Source organism: Dama dama, chromosome 23, assembly GCF_033118175.1.
Source record: "Dama dama isolate Ldn47 chromosome 23, ASM3311817v1, whole genome shotgun sequence".
Taxonomy (NCBI): Eukaryota; Metazoa; Chordata; class Mammalia; order Artiodactyla; family Cervidae; genus Dama; species Dama dama.
In genome coordinates this window covers 32253753-32273547 of record NC_083703.1, presented here as the reverse complement: position 1 = coordinate 32273547, position 19795 = coordinate 32253753, and the positions used below count along the sequence as shown (strand labels likewise).

The window sequence follows — 19795 nt, the reverse complement described above, 5'->3', positions numbered from 1 at the left end:
GGTTATGTCTATTATATTGACTCCATTGATGGTGTCACAGGTATTCACATATTTGCAAACTTCTCAAACTGTACACATTAAATATGTACAGTTCTTTGTACCTCAATAAAGCCATTACAAATCTATCTTCTTAATATTGAGATTTTTTTTATATTAGCTGAAGTTAGGTCTAAGCAATTTTTAACACAACTTTCATACATATTTTGGATAATTAGGTAATAGGAAATTATAGATCTGTCTCTTGAAAGGGACTCAATAGAAATGCTTCCAATTAGTAGGAGAAATTCTTTAGAATTAACTTAGAAGTGAAAAATAATCTTTTATGACCTTTTTTCTTTTTTCAGGTACTGCGAATCACTTTCACCTTTTTTCAATTAGAACCCACAAACAACTGTCCACATGAGTTTCTTCAGATTCACGATGGAGATTCCTCTGCAGCACATCAGCTTGGACGATTCTGTGGCTCCAACCCCCCTCACGAGCTCCTCAGTAGTGATAACGCCCTCTATTTTCATCTCTATTCTGAACATTTAAGGAGTGAAAGAGGCTTTACGATAAGATGGGAAACACAGCTACCAGGTAAGTGTAAACACGGAGAGAAATAAAGCAAGCTCTTGAAGTGACATAAATTGTTGATCAGTATTAGACTTTTGGATACCTTAGCTGTTTTGTGATCTAGTGATATATAATTTCTTTAATTATTTTAAAATAAAAATACCAAAAAAAAAAAAAAAACAAAACAAAAACCCAAAATGCAGTGGCCTTCCATTTTGTGTTCAGAAATAATAAAATTTAGATGAACCAAAAGAGTTTAAACAGCATGAGTCTTAAAGGGTCCCTTATGAAATTACTAAACAGCATTTTTATAATCTCTACTAGTAAATACTTCAGGGGTGTTACTGAGGACTCTGCCTCTTCCTTCACTTAGTACTTTTCTTTTTTTTATCTTCATGTCATATGATGATTTGTTCCTTTGTCGTTAGCTTGTTTTTGGTGCTCTATTTTTTAAACTTTTTTACTATGAATTTTTTTTAACATATAAGAAAGTGAGAACAGTACACTAAACCTCCAGTTCATTCATCAATAAATTTGTGAATCTATTTCTGAAACTTCTCATCTTTTCTATTGGTTTATTTATCCTTGTGCCCCATTGGCTTAGTAGTGAAGCTTGAAATCTGGTTGCGTAAAACCTCTAACCTTGTTCTTCAATAATATGCTAGATCACTCCACATGCAACTTGTTAATTTCCCTCAACAACCTGCTGCTTCAGTTCAAGTCTTGTTGAATCTATAATGAATTTGGGAAGAAATGACTTCTTAAAAATACTGACCCTGACAATCCATGAACATGGACTATTTCTTTATTTTCTTAGTTCTCTTCTAATTTAGCCATGGTTAGTAGATTCCCATGCTTGAGTATTCCACAGTTTTTGTTAATTTTTTCCCCTAGCTATTTAATATTTTGTTAAATGATATTGTTTCTCTAAATTTTTTTTCATTTGTTGTTAATATGTAAAGATATCCTGTGTATACTTATTTTAAAATATTTGGTTTTGAACCCAGCTGTATTGCTAATTCACGCGTCAATTCTAACCATTTTTCAGTAGAGTCTTTTGGATTTCTATACATACACAGTGATATTATCTGTGAATTTGTTATGTAACCTGTTTTTCTACTTTCTTGCCAATCTTTGTAACTGTTATTTCTCTTCCTTGACTTATTTCTTTGCTTGGCCAGAATTTCTAATACAACACTGAATGAAAGTGATGGAGTAAGTATCAGAGTCTTGTTCCCAACCTCATGGGGAAATGTTCAGTATTCCGCCTTCAAATGTAATGTTTTAGCTGTTAAGTTTTTGTAAGTAGCTTTTATTACATTAAGGAAGTTCACTCTGAATGATTATGGCTGGATAACATATGACTCACAAATTTAGCATTGTGGAGCATTAATCATCTTGTTATATTTCTGACTTTGTGGACCAGGAATTTGGAAAGGGCTCAGCACGGCAATTATCACTTGACCTCTTAAGCAGTTACAATCAGATATTGGCTGGGACTGTAGTCATCTAAAGGCTCAATGAGGTTGGAAATCCAATATGACTCAGTCATTTGGCTAACAGTTGGTGCTGGCTCTGGATGAGAATTCAACCCAGCTGTTGATTTGAATGCTACCTGTAGCCCCTCTCCTGTGGTGGTCTTAGTAGTGGAAGCCCCTGTAGTGGAACTTCTTTCCAGCATTGGCTTCTCTCAGAATATGCATTACAACAGGACGAGGCAGGTGCCACATAACTGTTATTGACCATTCCTTAGAGGTCATATTGTATTTCTGCTATATTTTTAATTGGTTGAAGCAGTCACAAGAATACCCTTGGAGGTCCAGTGGCTAAGAAAGACTCTGTGCTTTCACTGCTAAGGGTGTGGATTCAGTCCTTGGTCAAGGAACTAAGATCCCACAAGCTGTGTGGTGTGGCCAAAAGATAAAAAAGAAAAGAAAAAAAAATTGTTTGAACCGGTCATAAGCCCACCCATATTCAAGAGGAAGAGCCACAGACCCAACTTCTCCATGGGATAAGTGCCAAAGAATTTATGAACATTTTCAACTATCACCTTTTATTTCTAGCTTATTGTGAATGGATGCTAAAACATTAAATACTTTTTCTAAATCTTTTGAGATATGATTTTCTCCTCTGCTTCTGTCATTTTTTCCCTCCTTCTCTCCTTCTGGGTTTCAAATTGCACACAGAGGTTTGGGCTTTGTCTCCTGCTTCCTGTTGGTCTGCAGTCTTCCCCTTTGTGTTTTCAGCTTAGGCTTTGGCTAAGGACCCAAGGACACATTTTTTGGATGCTATTTTCATGCAGCTGCCTTTTCTGTAATACTCTGTTCACAAGTCCCAGCCACTTTCGTGGTCCAGCAATCTGAGTTTCACTCCTTTCACCAGCAAGAGTATTGCTGTTGCTGCTATTTGGGCCCCACTGCCCTGCACTGCAGGTTGAGAAATGCACACAGGGAGTGTTTGATCAAATTCAGTTTTGTTTTTGCAAAATTAATTACATCAGGAGGTACTTTTCACTTTTCAGTGAACTCTTTGTTTATATCTCTATTCTTTTTACAAGCTCTTCACATTTTAGGGATAGTAACTCATTGTATTATATACTATGTTTTCCCTAGCTTTCTATTAATATTTTTCTTTGCTTATGGCACTTTATTTTTTACTTATATGATAATTTTTTAAATACTAAGTTTTAAAAAAGCTTTTCTTCCTCTGAGCAACTGAGATGTTTTCTCATTAGAAACAGTGAGAATCATGTAACTAAATTTGTTTCACTTTTGGCCTTGGTAGCGAAATTTTTTTTTAATAACCTGCATGGCTATGTGAATTTCACAACTTGTATATTTGAAATGTCACTTTGTTTTACTTTTTTTCTAATTTATATTTACTCCAGTCTAGATTTATATCTAGATTTCTGGGTTTTTTTCTATTTTTATAGTAACATACAATAGCCACTGCAGATGATATGCAATTTTAGGGGGTTAGTGGGGTATAGTGGAGGTGAGGTGGTGGAGTGGGTGTCAGAAAGCTGGATGCCATTCTTCCCCAACTCCATTCCTGGGAAGATGGTTCAACCACCCATAGATATGTGAATTTCTTCATTTATAAAATGAATGGTCTGTATCTCAGGGTTAAGACTGCTAATCTTCTCAAATGAAAATTATGTAGCACTGAACTGTTCTAATGTATAAAATGACCTAGATTGTTTAAAGATTCAGGGGCTAACAGAAGTTCCAGAAATTTTTAAGAGTTAATGCACAAAAGGGAAGGGTATAAAAGGGTTAATGCACAAAAGGGTAGGGATAAATTAGGAGATTGATATTAACAGATTCACCCTATTGCATATAAAATAGATAAACAATAAGGACCTACTGTTAAGGCTAGGGAGATATATTCAATATCTTGTAACAACTTATAATAGAAAAAAATCTGAAAAAGAGTATATATATATATATTTTCCAAATCACTTTGCTGTATATCTGAAACTAACATTGGAAATCAACTGTACTTTAATAGAGCTAATGTATAGGAATTATTCTCTTTCAAAGTGAAAAAATAAATCTGTCATCCCATTGTTAATCACTCAGACAGTTCAGCACTGCATTTTAAATCATATCACCATGAGATGGCTAATAAGCATGGAGCTTGATACACGGGTGATTCATTTATTTATCCATCGGTACTCCTGGTTTTATAACTTTATCAAACTGGAAAACAGAAGGTCATGCTTAATTTATGAGGGTGTCCAAAACTGCACATAGTTATTTATACAAAGCCTTTCTTCTTGCAGTAAAAGCTATGATAATTCTACAAGAATTATAGGTTGCATACAAATGTAAAGTTATTTTTTCCTCTTATTTCAGAGTGCGGAGGTACACTGACTGGAACTTATGGTTCTATTAAGTCTCCGGGGTATCCTGGAAAGTATCCTCCAGGAAGAGATTGTGTCTGGAGGGTGATAACTAGTCCTGACCTCCTGATCACATTTACTTTTGGGACCTTGAGCCTGGAGCACCACGATGACTGTAGCAAAGATTATCTTGAGGTAGACCATTGTTATTTATTTATTTATATAAAAAATACTTTTATTTATTTATTTATTTTTTGCTGCGCTGGGTCTTCATTATTGTGTGTGGGCTTTCTCTAGTTGCGGAGAGCTTGGGCTACTCTTCATTGTGGTGCATGGGCTTCTCATTGCAGTGGCTTCTCTTGCTGTGAAGCAGGGTCTCTAGAGCATGGACTCAGTAGTTGTGGCACATAGGCTTAGTTGCTCCCGGGCATGTGGGATCTTCCCAGACCAGGGATTGAACCTGTTCCCCATGTTGGAAGGCAGATTCTTATCCATTGCACCACCAGAGAAGTCCAACAACTGCATTTAGATAGAATTTATGATTAGAACTCAGGGAACTGTTATTGGCGATGCCCTTGGATGACCAAAATTTGTAGCAATAGTTAGGTGTATTTATTCTTCAATAGGTAGCCGATGGACATCTGGATCTTGCTAACTCCCTATTTTGTCAGCAGTGAGAGTGTGGAGTCCTAACCACTGGGCCGCCAGGGAATTCTTGGTAACTCTCCATTCTTAGTTATGCCAGCTTATTTTTTCTTATGGGCTCCATTTAAATGTGGGAAGCAGACTGCTCTGCCTCCCCCTGTCATTTCCCAGAAGCCCAGTTTCTTCCCATGCAAATAGCAGATTTTATGAAATCAACCCCCTAGAACGACTGTCTTCTCCATAGCAGATTCAAATCTTCCGTTGTCTGCTATAAACTGCCAAGGTGTTTCACAAGTTGACTCTAGGGTTCCATGAGGAAAAATAACCTAATAGCAATTGTGTTTGGACTGCTGAAGGGTGCGCCTCACTGGCTATATTGATATTGTCACTGGGAAGAAAGAAGTCACCCTCTGTCCCTCCAGTTTACCATTAGTAAAAGATTAAAATGTGAAAGAGGAAACATGTGGCTTTGTTATATTCAAATACTGTAAGCATGTACGTCTATCAAAAACATGGCTCTCCATTTGTAAACTGAAAAGATCATTGTGAAGATTGAATTCATATGTTGTTCCCATCTTGTTTACCACCATAACTCTCTGAGTCCCTTGTAGCAGTGATAAAAGATAATATGGTTTCCCAAGTCCATTAGAGAAGAATGGAGCATAATGGAATTACTGATAAAAATGGAAGTGTATGGCTGTCAGACAGGAATCTCCATGAGCTGAGGTCATTAGTAATTTAGCACGTGTAATGGATTTGAAACCTTTGGGAATGACTGGAAAATCTCAGTAAGATAATCCTGTAGATGTTGACATTAAAGTAAATTTTTTTGAAGTTTATTTCAATATGTTCTATTAATATCAAATTAGAGACAGTTTTTTCATTCCTACTTGTTAATTCCTGGATATGCATGTAATGGAAAAGACCAATCTTTCCAATAATATTGAAATGCCTCTCATTTCTCAAGAATATTTCAAGGAGCTAGTTAAATTACTGGAATAAAGTAATGCTTCCCTATAGCTTCACTACCAGTAGAACAAATAATTTGAGTGGACAAAATTGGTCATATTAAAATATGATTTAGTTCATTGGTGTCCTGGTGTTCTATGCAGTACAGAATTTGCAATTACAACAGGATCATAGAATGGCTGGCATGATTATTTAAGAGATTAAAACCCAGCCAGTAAAAAGATTTCCTAAGGTCAGTCATCATTAGTGCAGTACTTAATTACTATTAAAAGTTTCACTTTTTAAATTAACAAAACTGTTTTTATGTTGCATCTAATCTCACATTACTTCCTTTCCCATCTCTGATCCTCCTGAGTATTTAGACCAAGCTGTGTGTCAGTGGATATTGCTGGCATTCCTTCTTCTTCTGTTTTCTTTTCCTATATTCATTTCTTCTTCTCGATCATTAGGAATTTATCATTTCAAAACGAACATCTGGAGAGTTCCTTGGCATCTCAGTGGTTAGGACCTGGTGCTTTTACTGCAGAGGGTTCATCTCTGGTCTAGGAGCTAAGATCCCACAAGTTGCATGGCATAACCATAAATGAATGAATGAATGATTAAAAGAAACCAAACACCTGGGGTTGGGGAAAACCTAGGAAAGAAAATACTGAAAATTTTTCATGAGACAAATTCAGAGTGTACATTTAGCATCAGAGTTAAAATTCAGAGAGAATGTAAGGCATCTGAATAATGGGAGGAGATTACCCTTCCCTGAACCCCAACTGTTTGCTGGATTCATAGGTGATAGGAGAACCTCCCAGAGCCATCATTTAAAAGATGAGTTTTCTAAAGTTAATGTACAAAATGGCTAGACTTGTTAAAATCTGACCACTTTGAACATAATGACTCCTCCTCTTGTTTTAGATTCGAGATGGTCCTTTGCATCAGGACCCTGTTCTTGGGAAATTCTGTACCACTCTCTCTGCACCCCCACTCCAGACTACGGGTCCCTTTGCCAGGATTCATTTCCATTCCGACAACCAAATTAATGACCAAGGGTTTCTTATCACCTACTTAACATCACCTTGTAAGTACCTTGATGACTGGGAGCTTAATATCAACTTGAAGGACAGTGCTATGCTCATAGCTGTTCTGTATTTTACTGTGAGGCTGAGGATGACTTACTCATACTGATCATGTGTATTTATAAATATTTCTCTCATTACTACAAATTTCTTTGTCCTTCCAGTGTTCTGTTATTAATGCTATAATACCTCTTTACCCCTAAATTCTGGGATCCACATTATGGTAAATATGTGTGTGGTAATATGTGTGTGGCCCCTAAAATTAAATAATTCATACATTAGTTCCTTAGCTGTTATTGGGTGTGTTGCTGGGAGATAACAAAAGGGAAATGCAGTCTCTCTTGAGATAAGTCAGCTTTATAGCTATTTTACCTTTAACTTGCATTGATACCTTAAAGCAAACCAACAACAACAAAAAAAAACAGTGAAATGCTCCATCATTTTATTTTTTATTTTAGGTCTGTAGAGGATTTTGTTCTTCACATACATCATTGTGCCCTGATGAGAATTCACAAGAGAAACATCTTTTAAGTCTCAATATCAGGAAAAATAACAAGAAACATCTTTTTACTAGTCTTCTTTCCTCATTTATTTTGACTTCAGGCTGAATCTGCTGCTGACTTTCTGTAATTTCTGTAGCCCATACCTGTTTTCTGTGCATACCAACTACCTGCCCCCCACCCCGACCATATCTTGCTATTCTGTATTCATTATTCCTTTTATCTGTTTCATTTTTCTAGTTATATATTTTATTTTGTTACATGTGTTTTATAAACTGCCTCAAACCTCTTTGGCATGCAGGAAAGCATAAGTGCATTTGCAAAGCAATTTATCTAAGAGGATGTCAGATTGGAAGTTAGATCACACATTTCTATAGCCATTTCTTTAGGTTGTCCCACAAATACATGTCAAGCTGAAAAATCTTGTAATGAAAGCGTAAGTCTGTTCAGGGTGAATAGAGTGGGTGTATGATGGTATGTATGTGTGTATAATTTTAACAATTGTGTCTCATGCCTGGGAGCTGGAGGAATGTCTGTCTGCATGACCTTTACCTTCTCTTCTGTGCTCTGCTTAGCGGATCTACAGTGTGGAGGGAACTACACAGAACCAGAGGGCCTTCTCTCTGCTGACTTGTTTGGACCTTTCATGCATGACAGACAATGCGTCTACACCATAAAGCATCCCCCAGGAGAGCAAATACAGGTCAACTTCACCCTCGTGGAGCTGGAAGGCCAAAGTGGCTGTTCTCAGAGTTACATTGAGGTAACCTTTGCTACTGATTGACCCTTAGATAATGTTTGTCAACATTTTTTTATATTCTGTAGAGCCAAGGTCTTCAAATGGTTGTTGGGTCTGCAGCGTCCAGATCACCTGGATGATCTGGGTGTTAAGTAGTATAATCCTGTGTCCTGTCCCAGACTTCCTGAATCAGAACCTCTAGGGAATCAGCTCAGCAGTCTGTGCATTAACAGATTCCTCTGCCCCCCAACCCAGCCAGCTGATTTTGATGCAAGCTAAGGTCTAACACCTGTTCTAGAGAATAGGAAAGAATTTGCCAAAAATAGATCTACAGATGGTGAAACAAGAGATGGGTAATAGAATAGCAAAGGACAAAAATGAAAACCGAGACTAGAAATTCATAATAGTGCTAAATTACAAGCTATTAAGTGTTAGTCACTCAGTCATGTCTGACACTTTGTGACCCCATGGACTGTAGCCCAGCAGGCTCCTCTGTACATGGAATTCTCCAGATAAGAATACTGGAGTGGGTAGCCATTCCCTTCTCTAAGGGGATTTTCCTGACCCAGGGATCAAACCTGGGTTTCCTGCATTGCAGGCAGATTCTTTACTGTCTGAGCCACTGGGCAAGCCCACAAGCTACTAAACTGGGCCGTAATAACCGAGGTGAATGAAAATGAGTAAAACTAACAGCATTTACTAATAGGATACACAATTCAGAGATTGTACAGGACAGTTTTATCTGGGAGGGAACTCACCCCAGAGAAGTAAAATGATTTGCCTGGGTGAGCTAGATAGTCAGTGGCAGAGAGTTAAGTTAAAGCATTGAAAAATCTTTGTTTTAGAGTTTAGGGATTTTTTTTTTTCTTCATCTGTTCTGCTTGCCCTCCTACAGAAAACTTTAACTCTGATTTAAATGTGTGTAATGGATGTAATAAGAAGACTATCTGAGACAGAAAGGCAGCTTTTGTTTGCTTCATCTGGTATTTCACTTGCTTAACTACTGGACAAGCCACAAATTAAAGTGTTGAGTAAGAGAAACAAAATGCTTTTTGTTGGGTACAATCATTTTCAATAAACTCAGGGAGGCATTGACAATTATGTTTGCCCATGTAAGTTAGACCAATTCATTCTTCCAGGAAAAACCCAAATAACCTCTTACCTTCTTCTGTCCTCCACATGTAGAGAGAGAAAGCATAGAATTCTAGCATAAGATATGGACTTAACTCAATAATGAACAAGTACATTGACAATGAAACCACAATAATATATTTTTAATCTAGAAGTTTTAAACTCAGATGGTAAATGTGTATATTTATTCAGTTTATGTTTTCTAAAGTCCCTCATAAAGTACATTAGAGTTTTTCATTATGAAGAAATTTTAGGCATTGCTATATAAATAAAAACTAAATTTTCAACATCTTTTTTTTTTTTTTTAATTGAAGAATAGTGAAAGTAGTTCACACTTAGAGAGTACTTACTGTGCTAGACCCCCTGGGGTCTTACTCCCCGGGGGAAACTTTCTGCAGCTGTGATTATCTTCCCATTTGTGGGCCACCTACCTGGTGTTATGGGTCTTGACTATATTGCATCTCTGCCATTCCTGCCTGTCTCATTATGGTTCCTTATCTACATATTTAGTTGTAGGAAATCTCTTCTGCTAGTCTTCAGGTTGTTCTCATTGATAGCTGCTCTGTAAATAGTTGTTAAATTTGGTGTCCCCATCGGAGGAGCTGAGCTCTGGGCCTTTCTTTTCCACCATCTCCACCCAACATTCTAAGTTCTTATTTTAATTAAGTCCTGTGATGACTGTATACTGAAGCTGGTAGTCACTTAGTTGTGTCCAACTCTGCAACCGCATGGATTGTAGCCCACTAATCTCCTCTATCCATGGAATTCTCCAAGTAAGAATACTGGAGTGGGTAGCCATTCCCTTTTCCAGGTGGACTGAATCCAGGTCTCCTGCATTGCAGGCAGATTCTTTACCATCTGAGCCACTAGTGAAGCCTTGGACAATTCTTTATCTACATACTTGAGTTCCTACTTCTGTAAGATGCCCTACCTTTCCCCCTCACTTTATAAAGATAAATCAAGGAAATAAATTTTAAAAAAAGCTTGAAGAATTAAAAACATTACAAATGCAAGTCTTTCTCAGGTCAAATTTCTGACTCCTGCCTTGAATGCATTAGTTCAGAGATATCCGATGAGACCCTTTCATAGTTGGCCACTGAAGTATCAACATTCTGATGTGCACTAATAACCACAGAGTCTTGATCAAATGTCCCTCAAGGGTTGTTGATGAAAAAAATAAAAGAACTTTGTTATCAGAAGGACAGGTCATGTACAGTGATTTGAATAATTGAATAGACTTTTCTATATAACCTTGACTCTCCTACAGGAATACAGCCAATTGATTTATAGAACTTATCACCAGCAGGGTCTCAGAAGTCATTTAATAAAAATCCTTAATTTTATAAATGAGAAAATTGAGATCACAAAGATCAAATTCTAGTTATTGTTGGAGCAGGATTTAGCTGTACCTACATGTAGTATTCTAGATAGATGTATATTGACTTAGATCAAAGTTCTGACCTTTAATCATATCTATCTACTGGGAAAATTTGTGAACTAAGCCCTTTTAGGAAAAGTACATCCAACACTTTTCATATGCTTTAGACAGTGGGTAAAGTGATACTGGAACCAAATTCAAATGACATTATTATGACTCAATCTATTATTCCCCTAAATGTTGGTTTTAGTTTTAAAAAGTATACCTCAAAATGACATGTTTAATCAAAGGAGTAAACAAAGAAGTGTGGTATTTAAGATGCATTGCTGGTTTGGAGGAAGGATGATTTTGCCATTAACTCTATTTGTGAGAGAGAGAAGGACCACCTCCCCAATATTTTAGAAAGGATGAAGAACAGAAAGATAATTCTAGATAGGTGTGGGAGAATGATCATAGGAAGTCTTCTTTTGAGTGGGAATAGATGCTGGGAAAGACTGAAGGTGGGAGGAGAAGGGGACAAAAGAGGATGAGATGGTTGGATGGCATCACCAACTCAATGGACATAAGTTTGAATAAACTCCGGTAGTTGGTGATGGATAGAGAGGCCTGGCGGGCTGCAGTTCATGGGGTCGCAGAGTCAGACACGACTGAGCGACTGAACTGAACTAAACTGAGATGCTCTTCTAAGAATCCCAAATCTTCTCATTTTGTAATTCCAGATGTCTTGTTGCCATGTGAATATGTCCTTTAAATGTAGTTTAAAATGTCAATCTCTAGTATGTCTCTTTCACATGTAGTGTGGTTTGGAAAGACTTTGTGTTCAGTAAGAAAGCTCCATAAACATTTATTTGAGAATAAAAGTTAACTGCAAAGGATCATAAATGTGGTATTGCCACATTCAGTGTAGCATATCTTTCTTCTTTTTTAAACAAGAAAAGCACATTTATATTTTAATTTTTGGATTTATATCACTCTCTCAGCTAAAGTTTCCACTTCTAAAAATGTATATTGCCCACAGGTAATGTGATGTGGCTTGTAACAAAAGAATAAGTACAGCAAGAATAGATCAACTGTTAGTCCCCCTGTTTTTGTTAAGAGAGCTTTTAAATTGTAGAGACTAATTCAACAAATGTGACAGAGCTATCTTTCCAGAATAAAGAGCAGCACCTAATTAATATTCCATAAGTGATGTAAGTCATCAGAACTCTGAGTGAAGGACACATAAGGTAGTAATGAAAGTTTAATTTTAATCCCAGAGAATGTAAGTACTAATCTGAATAATAATCTCAGAAGCTTGTGTGATGCTGCCAGCAGGGCTTGAAATGAGGTATGGAAGGAAATGAATAGAACTGTTCACCTCACTAGATCTCCTTGACCCATCCCACATCATCTGTCCCCTCCCCACCAAGACGGGAAAGGGAAGGGGGAGGAGAGGAGCCTTCTGGGGAAACAGGAGGCTTCTGGGGAAGTTCTTTCTTCTTAGAAGAAGAAAGAAAAACAAAAACAAACTATGATTAATAAGACAGGGAGAAGTAAGTTACACTAAATTTGGCTTCTGAAATCTAGGGCATGTGTACCCATTCTACAAGTCTCGCTGATTGACAGATTAATAATATTTTAGACCTCTTGCCAATCCCAGCAAATTGACAATGCAGAAATTGTACATCTCTTTATAATGAGATGCAAGTAGAAATAACTGTTAAAAAATTTAAATGTCCGACTTCTTGAAAACTTATAAACATTCTTCTGAGTAATTACTGGGTTAAGGAAGGAAATAGAAAGTGAAATGAAAGACAGTGTAGAAAGTAAAAAGAAAGTGCTACATATCAAAACCAGATAAAATCTCTAAAATTTAGAGAAAGAATAAAATAAATGGGGGAGGGGGAGAGCACAGTCATCTGAAACACTGAAGACCAGTCTTCCCTCTGAACCTCTCACCCCCTCCTACCTCCCTCCTTCCTCTCCTCCACTCCCGCTGCTCCTGGCTGGGCCCTGCACAGATCTCCCAACTCCCCGAAGGTCTTGAGATGACTTCAGATTCACAAAGGACCTCTTTTTACTCTTTGTCAGGCAGCAGAGCCGCTCAGCTCCAGCCTCAGGATTGGGTGAGGAAGGACTGTGACTTCCTGTCTGCTTCAGTTCACTGGGTACCCTCATGGGGATGTGTTGGTCAGAGCCTCATGACTGTGATGATTCACGGAAAAGTTCTTAAGGACATAAACCCAAATGGCAGAGAAAGAGTAAGAGCTCTGCCAAATGAAGCTGGAATGAGGTTGCAGCAAGCAGATGCACCACAGTAGCACCGTTTTCTAGTGAAGCACAGGTTGAAATCAATTTTAGTTCGAAGAAGTGTCTTTCGAGAGATGGCAGAAAGAAAGAGGACATCGGGCAATGTCCAGTAATTTGCATTCTTAGCATATTGGATTTGGAGTTTTGGCAGAGACTAGAAACATTTGGCTAGTTTCTTAGCACTTTTGTTGTCAGCACAGTTTTTCCAAAATTGCTTTGTCATCCTGATGCTTTTTAATGAAGTGCTAAAATATGCTATTGTTCAGGTGAAAACAGTTCTACCCATTGGTATGGTGGGAGCCAGGGAATAGACTGAGATGGTAGAACAACATAGTTTTGGAGTTTCAAGGGATTGTATGGCATAAATCCTTCCCGTGTGTAGAGGAGTTGTGTGCTTACGTGGAGATCACAAACCCCACGGAACTAGTGAGATGGAGAGCAGTGCATGAGAAGAGGAGCTATGGAAATCAAGATCATCAAGAAAGCTCCAGGGGCTTTCCTGGTGACTCAGTGGTAAAGAATCCTTTGGCCAATGCAGGAGATGTGGGTTAGATCCCTGATTCAGGAATATCCCACATGACACAGAGCAATAAGCCAATGAGCCACAGCTACTGAGCCTGTGCTCTAGAGCCTGGGAACCACAACTAGTGAGCCCACATGTCCTAGAGCCTGTGCTCCACAACAAGAAAAGCCACTGCCATGAGAAGCCTGTCCACTGCAACTAGAGAGTAGCCCCTGCTTGCAGCAACTAGAGAAAGCCCAGACGCATCAACAAAGACCCAGCACAGTCAATAATGATAAAGGAAGGAAGGAAGAGAAAGAAAAAGAAAGAAAGCTCCAAACTATTGGAGCAGATCAAGAGGATGGCCAGTGCTGTCTGGTATAAATGGAACAATATTGCATGAAAACATGAGAAAGGACTTTGACTCTCTGTTTCACTAAAGGCTATTTAGCATTAGTTAACTCAGCTTCTTCATCCATAATAGGAACAGTAATACTACTCTTTATAGAATAATAGGAAGAGGTCATTCACTCACTTATCTATTCCTTCTCTGCATAGTTAATCAAACAACATTCATGCCAGGTACTGTGTTGGGGATGGGTGTATAAAGCACAGAGATATTAAACATGCAAGCATACAATTACATACTTTCAAGGTGGGAAAAGTATCATGAAGGAAAGAAATATATGAGTGAAAATAATGGGACTGATGCCTTTAGTTGAATGTTAGAGGTAGCTTCCCTAAGGATGTCACATTTTGAGTCTGAAGATGAGAAGGGATTAGAAATGCAAAGACCCAGGAGAAGGAGGAACTGAGGGATAAAAAAACTTGACAAATATGAAGAATTGAAAATAGACTATGTGACTAGAATCAACAGAGGAGATTTAGAGAGAAACAGGAGTTACACAGGAACTAAATCTTGTAGGGCTTTGTACATGGGTGTAAACGTACTGAGCTTTGCTCAGTGAAAAGGGAAAACTATTAGAATGTTCTTAGCATGGTGTCTGGCACACCAGGAAATGAAAGTCAACATGACGGTGACTCCAATGATGACAATGGGAGGAGGAGAGAGGGTGGCAGCAGCTGACATACTGGAGTTTGCAATCATGTAGGAACACACTTCTAGGGAAGACTAGACATGTATTCCATGTTTTAGAAAAGCAGATTAAAGAAACAAATAAAGGATAAATTTACTCTATTGGTAGAGATATTAAAAGCAATAATACTGTTTCAAGAGGCATAAAAAGCTTTAAAAATTTAGCTATGAAATCACAAAACATAATAATGGTAAAAGATAATAACCTAAGAAAACAATTTTTAGTCCTTGTGGCTTCTGTCATCTCTTACCCCTCACCCTTTAATCTATCATTTAGAAGGGGGTCCCGTTCCCCTCCAGATGAACGAAGGCTGGTCTCCAGGATCAAGTCTTTACTTAGCTAAGGGGCATTTTAGCTTGAGGCTCATGTCACAGGAAGCCACATGTTAAATACTACTGTATAGTAAGGTTAGTAAGGCTCTGATTTTAGCTCTCAGTTGGACCAAGCCTAAGTGCCAGTGTATTTGGTTTGCTTTGAATTAGGATGTGATACTTAATCATATTTTAAAAATCGTTTTACCTGAACAAAAATCTGGACACATAGCAGATACAAACAAATGAGCACATATATTAAGACCTTGCTTTGGGACCTGATCCATTATAGATGTTAAACCTTACTTGTCACTGGGCTCCAGACACACCTACAATTTCATATAAACTGTATTTTTAAGCCTAATTAGTTTTAGCTCTTTCTACAGGACATGGTTCTTTTTTTTTAATTGGCTTTTATTGGAGTATGGCTGCTTTACAATGTTGTTTTAGTTCCTGTTGTACAGCAAAGCGAATCAGCTCTCTATATATACATTCCCTCATTTTTGGATTTCCTTCCTATTTAGGTCACCAAGACATAGTTTCTTTTTAAGAACTAATTTTTTAAATTAAAAAACACACTTTTGTATGAGTAGTTTGTCATCAGGAACCTGATCCATCTGCTGAAGGTAAAAATCAGAAGCCATTTGGACTATCCTGTAGGGTTAAATCATAGGTCACAGGTTATAAATTCGATCTCTGAGCCTGGAAAAATCAATGTTTGCTGAATAAATAGCACAATCAATGAAAAATCTGGGCCTCATCCACAGAAGAGTAAAATTTGAAATGGTGCTCGTCATTTCTTTGCAAATGTGACCTATAGTAAAGAATGGGTTTGGTGTGGAGATGCCTCTGCAAGTGACCGTGGCGTGGCTTCAGCTGACGTTTATTTTTGGGGGATAATTGCTTTACAGTGTTGTGGTAGTCTCTGCGACACACCAGTGTGAATCAGTCATAATTACATATATACATTCCTTCCCTCTTGAGTCTCCGTCCTCTGCCCCATTCCACCCAGCTGACTTCTTAAGAAAAAAAACTATTTTTTTGGTTCAAACCAGGCTCAAATATGAGTCATCTTTCTCTAGTTTAGATTTCAATAATGAAAAGTCAACAACAATAAAATAAAAAACAATAATGGAAAATTTCTGTGGCTTACAACGACATATGCTTATTCTCCACACATGTTAACATGCCAGTGTGGGGTCAGGAGCAGCTCTGCTGGTCTGATCCCCTGTTCCATCTGTCCCTGGGGCCCCAGCCCTTAGTCTTGTGAGAGCAGAAAAGAAAAGGTGGTTGAATCACGCAGTGACTCCCAAAGCTTGTTCTTGAAAACAGGTACATCACTTCTGCTCACATTCATTTGGGCAAAGCAAGCCCTGTGGCCAAGCCTAGAGTCAAGGACAATAAGAAGTCAAGGCCACTTAGTAATGGCCATAGGGAAGCAGCACAAGTCACAAGGCAATGAGCTTGTGAAATATTCAGTCTCTTTCTGGAGGGATGTGAGTAATTAGAAAAATAACACATTCTGTTGCCTTGCACAAGTACAAAAGAAACTTCAAAAAACAACATCACAAAAACTTTTGTTTTTGGAGAACAAAGGTTTTTGTGATGTTGTGCAAATTCACAAGTCCTCTGATATTGAATGCAGGATGTGCATTTAGTATCACTCTAGAGCATTCAGGGGTTGTGGTTATAGTTTTGCCATGCCTAGGATCCAGGGAGAATACAGACTTTCAGAATTAATAAGGTTTCATTTCCACAGAGAGCGAGAGAAACATAGCCAAAATCAATTGTACCTTCTAGGTTTAAAGCCCTTGAGCCCTATAAGTTTCTCTTAAAACATTTGGGCTGCAACTGCCTTTCTCCTTGCTGAAGTCCTTGAATTTCATTAGTGAGGCCCAGGGGAATGGCCCACTTTAGCTAGCTCTGCTGCTATTTGGCTGTTTTTCTTCCCCCTTGTCATCTTCTAATGGGCAAAAGAGAAGAGAGAGACATTCGCTGCAGTCTTAGCAGAAGCAAATGGCACCCTGGAGGATTCCAGAGAAGGGAAGATCTCCTACTCTGTGTTTCATGCTTTCTGGTTTCTGAGCACTGTAGTATGTCTCTTAACAAAAATTGAGCCATCATACCACACCTTAAAATTAATGAATTAGCAAGCGTCCATCAGATATCTATTAGCAGAATTTCGTGTTAGAAGATGAAGGTGATACAGGAATTTTCTCTTCCTTAAGAGATCTGCTGTTTGGTTGGAGACCTATGTAACATAGATTAATGGCAGTATGTAAAATTTATGTTACAGCTCACAGAAAGGAACTGGCTTGGGATGAGTCAGTGGAAAGGCATGCAATTTCCAACATCTGTGTAAGACTTTATCATATGGCTGTACCATGATTTATTTAATCACCCTCCTATTATTAGATATTTGGAATATTTTCAATGCTTATGTTTATAGAGCATATTGATGTGGAACCTTGTGTGTCTTTGAATCTTGAATGATTTCCTTATGACAGAGTGTTAGAAGTGAAGTTACCAGGTCCAAAACTATGAATATTTCCAAGACTCTTGATACATTTGTCTAGTTACTTTCCAGAAATGTATACTCCCACCAGCTACGGATAGGAGTAACATGTTACCATATCTCCACCAGCTTTGGCTATCATACTTGTAAGCTCTTCCCTTTACTGTCCATTCCCCTTGACCTGGATATTCTTTCCAGTTTCAGTTTAAACGTTATTTCTGCTGAGAAATATTCCCTAATTTTCTGTGGGAGTTCAGAGTATCTGGTTAAGTCAGTGGTTCTCTACACTTCAAGACCTTCCAGTGTGACTCTTAGACTATTCTGAAATGAAATTCATAGATGATATCAGCTCACATTGTATACATATATTATGTAAATAAATCTGTAAGTGTAAGATTTAGGAGAAATAAAGCAAAGTAAAAGAAATTATGTCAGTGTGTTAAAAGCCTGGGCAAGCTGCACTTGAAGGCAGAATGAAGTCATAAATTGTTTGCTCCCTGAACCATATGAATGCTACACTAAAAATGCAAGCTGACATGGCCATGTGGGTTGGAGATGAATTTTCTGAAATGGTGACCAATTTTTGGCAGATTTCCAGGAATAAAAAATAACTTCTTTTGATTTACACTCTACTTGTAATCCTGGAAAATCTGGTACATATTAGAACTGAGCAAAAGTATTTTGCATCTGGTATATAAAATAGAGGTAGATTTTACATTTATAACTGTCACTGCATTGAAGGACACACAGGACACAGGAGAACCCTTGTGTGTGACTGTCTGTCACATTTCAGGGTGTTTCATATCTCCAGTCCCCAGCCACTAAATGTCAATAGCACCCGACCACCTTCATGTTAGTAATTAGAACAAAGCCCCAAACTGCCTTCACAGGTTTCCAGAATGTTTAATTGAGGTACCTATGGAGAACCATTGTGTTAAGCAATATCAGTACACTCTACATTCTCAAACATGACTGTCATGCTTCTGGGGGAAAAACAAAAAAATGCACTTGCTTGTTGTATGCTCCTGTGAGTGGCGACTCTTTCACAATGACGTCACAGGCACAGGTGCTGGTGTTTGTTGATGCCTTGATAATGTTAGCTGTGGGAATGGAGCTATGTTTGGACAGCTAGCTCTTCCAAAAGAATTCTGTAGAACAAAGGTAGTTATGTATATCCATAGAAGATTTCCTGATTTGAGTGAGAAACTTCTGAAAGGTCAAGAATAGCAATAGTTATTCTTTAGTCCACTTTTTCTAGTACTTGGCATCTTACTAAGGAATTCACGTGTCGATTTCATCTCTTTGATCCAACTTCTTGAGTTTGGCTTAGATTTAGTAACTTGTGCGACTTCCCTGGTGGCTCAGACAGTAAAGCGTCTGCCTACAATGCGGGAGACCCAAGTTCAATCCCTGGGTTGGGAAGATATCCTGGAGAAGGAGATGGCAACCCACTCCAGTATTCTTGCATGGAAAATCCCATGGATGGAGGAGCCTGGTAGGTTATAGTCAGTCTGTGGGGTCGCAAAGAGCTGGACACGACCGAGCAACTTCACTTTCACTTTCGAAGTTATTAAGTGTGAAGGTTTGCCAGTGACAGAGGTGGGAATTGAATCCAGTTTAATGGCAACCCACTCCAGTAGTCTTGCCTGGAAAATCCCATGGATGGAGGAGCGTGGTAGGCTACAGTCCATGGGGTCGCAAAGAGTTGGACAGGACTGAGCGACTTCACTTTCACTTTTCACTTTCGCGCACTGGAGAAGGAAATGACAACCCACTCCAGGGTTCTTGCCTGGAGAATCCCAGGGATGGAGGAGCCTGGTGGGCTCCTGTCTATGGGGTCACACAGAGTCGGACACGACTGAAGTGACTTAGCAGCAGCAGTAATGGCAACCCACTCCAGTCCTCTTGCCCGGAAAATCCCATGGACGGAGGAGCGTGTAGGCTACAGTCCATGGGGTCGCAAAGAGTTGGACACGACTGAGCAACTTCACTTCACTTTACAACTCCATACACCAGACTCATGGCCACTACACTATAAGATACTGACCGTTGATTTAAATTAGGTGGTCTTTGTTATAGGAAGGATATTTCCTTTTGCTTCTGACTTTCTAAGAGTTTTGTTTCTAATAAATAGAAATGCTGACACTTTTTGCCATCTATAGAGATAAAACAGTTTAGCTTATTGGATCTATTGGCAAGTTTAATTTATAATTTCTAATAGTCCTTGCATCACTCTTATCCTCATGTTTGTTT

General features: G+C 38.4%; 1 protein-coding gene across 6 annotated transcripts in view; it reads left to right on the top strand.

The window, feature by feature from the left end:
* CUBN (cubilin) overlaps positions 1-19795 on the top strand; it is a 282579-nt gene that overhangs the window by 48027 nt on the left and 214757 nt on the right. For all 6 annotated transcript variants that reach the window (XM_061126294.1, XM_061126293.1, XM_061126296.1 and 3 more), the window contains 4 exons: positions 345-579; positions 4413-4594; positions 6920-7082; positions 8156-8343. In XM_061126294.1, the coding sequence (XP_060982277.1) occupies positions 345-579; positions 4413-4594; positions 6920-7082; positions 8156-8343 (768 nt within the window). The remainder of the gene's footprint in view (positions 1-344; positions 580-4412; positions 4595-6919; positions 7083-8155; positions 8344-19795) is intronic.